The sequence below is a fragment of the Gracilinanus agilis genome, chromosome 3 (genome assembly GCF_016433145.1).
Source record: "Gracilinanus agilis isolate LMUSP501 chromosome 3, AgileGrace, whole genome shotgun sequence".
Lineage (NCBI taxonomy): Eukaryota > Metazoa > Chordata > Mammalia > Didelphimorphia > Didelphidae > Gracilinanus > Gracilinanus agilis.
In genome coordinates this window covers 17174563-17179698 of record NC_058132.1, presented here as the reverse complement: position 1 = coordinate 17179698, position 5136 = coordinate 17174563, and the positions used below count along the sequence as shown (strand labels likewise).

General features: G+C 61.4%; 1 protein-coding gene across 1 annotated transcript in view; it reads left to right on the top strand.

Annotated features, from left to right (window-relative positions):
• Nucleotides 1-4807, top strand: part of LOC123240803 (CD177 antigen-like) — a 5656-nt gene extending 849 nt beyond the window's left edge. Inside the window, exons 3-13 of the mRNA XM_044668519.1 lie at nt 370-475; nt 670-795; nt 966-1001; nt 1522-1665; nt 1784-1966; nt 2162-2293; nt 2475-2600; nt 3088-3252; nt 3495-3671; nt 4108-4239; nt 4400-4807. Of these exons, the coding sequence (XP_044524454.1) occupies nt 370-475; nt 670-795; nt 966-1001; nt 1522-1665; nt 1784-1966; nt 2162-2293; nt 2475-2600; nt 3088-3252; nt 3495-3671; nt 4108-4239; nt 4400-4626 (1554 nt within the window). The 3' untranslated portion in view covers nt 4627-4807. The remainder of the gene's footprint in view (nt 1-369; nt 476-669; nt 796-965; nt 1002-1521; nt 1666-1783; nt 1967-2161; nt 2294-2474; nt 2601-3087; nt 3253-3494; nt 3672-4107; nt 4240-4399) is intronic.
• Nucleotides 4808-5136: the final 329 nt, after the last annotated feature.

Below are 5136 nucleotides of genomic sequence, written 5' to 3'. Positions count from 1 at the left end.
GGGGAAGGGAGTGGGGGAGAAGAAAGGGAAGGAAAAGGGAGGGGAGGGGAGGGGAAGGGGGAGAGGAAAGGGAAGAGATTTGAAGGTGAGGACAGATGGATAGGAGGGGAGACTTGGAAAGAAAAATATAGAGGAAGGTAAGAGATGAAATCCAGGGAGAAAACCAAGGAGGAGAGATGGGCAGAATAGAGGGCTGGAGAGAAGAGGAGGAGGGACAGATGGTGATAGGCAGGTGGGACGAGATGAACAGAAGAAGGGCACTAGTCCATCCTCAGGGATCTGGGCCTCCCTTGGTGCGGCCCCTCACCCCCACCCCACCCCTGCATCTCCTTTCCCTCCCCAGAAGTCCCAGCACCCGGGGGCTTGCAGTGCCCAGTCTGTTCGGCCTTTTACTCCTGCCCCTCCAATGCTCCCCTGGTCACCTGCCCCTTGGGCACAACTCACTGCTACAGCGGAACCATCCGGCTCTCTGGAGGTGAGAGCCACAGGCCCGAGTGCCTCTTGGGGTTGAAGGCTGAGAGCTGGGCCTCCTAAGTCTCGGCTGGAGTCCTGAATCCTGGGACCCTCAGCTGAGGCAGGGTCTGGGAGCTGGACTTGTCTCCCTTGGAGCCACCTGGATCCCAAGCCCTTGGGTCAGTCCATCTCCCCCTCTTCTGTCTCTCCCCACAGGAGGGCTCTCTCATCCTCTGAGGGTTCAGGGCTGTGTTCCCCATGATGGCTGCCAGTTGCTCAATGGGACAAAGGCAATTGGACCCATTGCTCTGACGGAGAGGTGTGAAAGTGAAGGGAGCCAGGGTGAGTCGGGGCACCTCTCTGATCCTTCTCGGGCTCTCCTCCGTCCCCTGGTTAGCCCAGGGTCATTCTCTGATGAGCCCAGAACCTCTGTGCCCCTGGCCCTCCACTTGGTGGCTCTGCCCTGGCAGAATCTTTTTGATATCCCACGACGTCCCCTTCCGATTGAACAGTCAACAAGCGTGTCTTCAGTGTCTACAGTGTGCCCGGTACTGTGGTCGGCACTAGGGCTAGAATGCCTGAAGGACCAGATGAGTGGAGCTGAGGGGAGATCTGGAGGGGGGAATGAATGGTGGGCCTATCTGAGCCCCCCAATAAAGCCACCGCCTGGCCCCTGGTGCCAGGAGAGTATAAAAGGCTCCTAAGGAAGACACAGAGGGAATAGGGAAGGGTTAATCCTCAAATTGACTAGTTGACTAGAAACTTGGGGGGCAGCTAGGATGGAGCCAGATCTGGGCTTGGAATCAGGAAGGTTCATCTTCAGGAATTCAAATCCAGCCTCAGACATTCACTTGCCCCGTGAGCCTGAGCAAGTCATTTAAGCCTGTTTGCCTCAGTTTCCTCATCTGTCAAATGAGCTTAAGAAGGAAATAGCAAACCACTCCAGTATCTTTGCCAAGCAAACCCCAAATGGGGCCACAACGACTCAACAACTAGACCATTGGAGGGTCGGGGCCTGGGGGGGGGGTCCATGCGTGTCCCCTGACTCGGGCTGGTCTCTCTCCCTAGGCACCAGGGCCCTGACCTGTTTCAAAGGGCACTTCTTTGACATAAACGACAGATCGGATCTCCCCTTCTCCTGGACGGCTCGCGTCAACGTGACCTGTCAGATAGGGGAAGGGTGTCAGGACACTCTGATCCTGATACAGTCCGGTAAGCTGGAGTCGGGGCTCCGAGACCCCAATATATCCTCAGCCCCTCCTCCCCCGTCTCCCCATCCAGGCCCCAAGGGGCGCATTTCTAGGCCCACTGGTTCAGCCCTTTCCTGTAGGGGACAAAGTGACCACGGCCCTCACGAAAGGCTGCAAGAGAAGCCGGAGCCAGGAACCCCTGAAGACTCAGCACCAGGGCCCCCCCGGGATAACCATCACCTCCTACACCCACGTCTGCCACTCGGACCTCTGCAACAACCTCGGCTCCAACATCCCCTTGTGGGACAACTCCGCTCTCGAAGGTCTCTGAGCTGGGGAGCCGGAGGGAGAGCGGGGAGAAGGCGGGGGGCAAGGGAGAGGGGGCACACAGCCGGGCAGAGCCAGAGCAGGACTCGAGAAGAGGCGGGAGAGGGAGAGGGAGGCGGGAAGGGGATCTGGGGTCCAGGGGCCTGGGCCTGCCCTGCCACTGGCCACCCCACGCCTCCTTCTCTCCCCAGACGTGCCAGGGCCGGGGGACCTGCGGTGCCCGGTCTGTATATCTGGGCAGCCTTGTCCTTCAAGCACTCCTCTGGTCACCTGCCCCTCGGGCACAAGTCACTGCTACAGTGGGACCTTCCAGCTCTTGGGAGGTGAGGCCTGCACCCCTGGGGCCCAGGGAGATTGGGGGGCCCGGACAGTTGTTTCCTCTTGGGAAGGAGGCTGGCAGCCAAAAAGATTCCTGTCTGAGTTCCTGATGGGAGCCGGTCTGGACCCCTGGGCCTCTGAGGGGCCCCAGACATTTGGATCTGTCCCTCTCTCCTCTCTCTGTAGGGGGGCTCGCCCACACTCTGAATGTTCAGGGCTGTGTCTCCTGGGACGGCTGCCAGGTGCCCGGCGGGGCTGAAGTCATCGGGTCTGTCCTCCTGAAGGAGACCTGCAAGAATCCAGAGGCCCCAGGTCTTGGGCTCCCAGGGGACTCCTGTCCTCCTCTGGTTCCCCTCGGAGCTTTCCTCCCTCACTCCTCCGAGCTCTCTGGGACCCCCCCTCCGGGGGGTTGCAGGCCCCCACGGGGGAGAACCACAGTCCTGCCCCAGATAGTCAGCCCAGTGCAGAATGTTGGGGGCTTGGATTTGGGGCGGGGGACTGGCTTTGAATTTTGACTCAGTCACTTATTCCCTGGGGTGACCCAAGCAAGAGCCTTCATTTCCCTTTCTGTGAAATGGGGACAGCAGTGTGAGAAGAGCATTTGGCCTACTTTAGAACACTCTAGAATTAAGAACGGCTGGTATTTCCCACAGAGCTGCCTCCTCTTGGCTGATGCCAGGATTTCCCTCAGGAGGGTTCCCAGGGGCTCAGCCTAGGCTGAGAAGTGGGGAAGGACCAGAAGCCTGAATGCCCAAAGGGAAAGAGAGGCTGGTGCTGAGCCAGGCCCTTCCCCCTCCAGGCCCCAGACCTCGTTCCCCTCCAGGGGCCTTGACTTGCTACGAGGGAACGAGTTTACAGATGGGAGCAGATCTGGCAAAGGAGCCCCAAGACCTGAGTACTGACAGCACCCTTACCTGTGGGGCCCGAGAGCTGTGCCAGGAGACTGTGCTGTTCATAGAGTCAGGTGAGATGGGGCTCCCAGGCTCTGGCCCCTTCAAAGGCTTTCCTGCCCTTTGAGCCCACCCTGGAGACCCCCACAGCCTGAGCCCCTAAGGAACCCTCTGGGCTTGATCTCTAGCCTCTGGAGACTCAGGAGTCCTCAGTTCCCAGCTCCCCTCCTCCTCAGGGACCCCCACAGCCTGAGCCTCTCCCCGATTAGGATCCCAGGTCCTCTGAGCCCCGGCCTTTCCCTCTCCCTCTCCCTAGGGTCCCAGGGCATCATCGTGAGCAGCAAGGGGTGCGCAGCGCCTGAGAGTAAGCCCTCCGAGACCACCAGGATGGGGCCTCCGGGGATGACCATCTTCTCGTACTCCCGGCTCTGCTCCACCAGCCTGTGTAACGACATCCGCAGCACAGCCTCCATCCTGACGCCGGCTCCCACAGGTGGGCCGGGGCCCGAGGGTGCTCTGGGGAGACGGGCGAGACTCGGCCGGCCTTCCATGGGAGGGGATCCACCACCGTGGCCCCAGGCGAGTCAGGAGCTCTGTTCTAGTCCTGCGAAAGTGTGGGCCGGCTCCTGCCCCCTCCAGGCCTCAGTCTTGCCCCCTAGGAAATGGCCATGTTAAATTGGGTGATTTCTGAGGTCTTTTCGGGGCGTCTCTTCCACGTTCCTGGCTCTGAGGGCCCTCCCAGCCCTGCCATTCCCTGTTCCGTGACCCGCTAGGGAGCCCCTGAACAAAGTTTCCTCCCCGTCTTAGAGCCGCTACCCTAGATTAGTGAAGACGAGAGGAGCCGGAAAGGGAGAGGGCCGGCCTGAGAAACTGAGGCAGAGAGACCCAGGGCCCCCCAACAAGGGCCTGACTCTCTCCCCCCTCCACAGCCGCCCCTGGGCCTGGAGGTCTCCCGTGTCTAGCCTGCGTGAGCCTGGGAAGCTCCTGTTCAGCCTCTTCTGTTATCACCTGCCCGGCGGGCACCTCCCGCTGTTACAAGGGCTACTTCCAGCTCCATGGAGGTGAGGCCGTCCCTGGTGCCTTCCAGAGGCTGGGCAAGGGGATCAGGGCCGGCCCCGGGGGATCAGGGGGGCTGGGGGCTGGGGACTCCTGGGTCTCTGCAAGACGGGCTGGCTGGGAGGTCTGGACGCACCCCAGCTCTCTCCGTGTCTCTGGGGACAGGAGGCATCTCGAGTCCTCTGGCCATCCAGGGCTGCGCCCCTGCCAACACCAGAGGCTGCCGGCTGCTCGGGAATACCCGGGCTTTGGGGCCCATTAGCGTGACGGAGGTCTGCCAAGGCGATGAGGACTCGGAGCAGCAGAACGGGGTTTCTGGCGCCACCGTGCCGGCCTGGGGGGCGGGAGCCGGGCTGCTCCTGGCCCTGTGGGGGTGCCTCCCCCAACTCTGATGGCCGCCGGCCCTTTGCTGACCCACGAAGCTCTCGAACCCTTGGCCCGTTTTCAGATGAGCACAAACAGAAAAGGCCTCCCCGCTCCCCCCCGACCCCCACATCTTGACTCTAGAATGGGCTGGGCTGGGAGCGTGTGGACGTCTTCCCTGAGACTCGAGAATAAAAGGCGCTTCGCCAACCGGAGCCTCAGAGTGTCTATGGCCGGCCACTGACCCAAGGCCACCCCCGGCCCCCGCCACCGCTTTTATCCTGCCTCAATTCATGACAGACTCGTGGCCTCAGTATCCCCCTCCATAGAACCGCCCAGGCTTAGAGGCCGGAGAGCCGGCCCAGCCTCGGCTCTGACCCATCCGGGCCGGCTGATCCTGGACAAAGGACAGGCTCTGCCCAGACGACACCCTAAAGCCTCAAGGGATCGGCTTGGGGCGGCCCTGAATCTGGGATCTGAGTTCGAGAGCTGGCAGGGCCCTCGGAAGCTTCGTAATCTGCACATTTTCCCATGAGGAC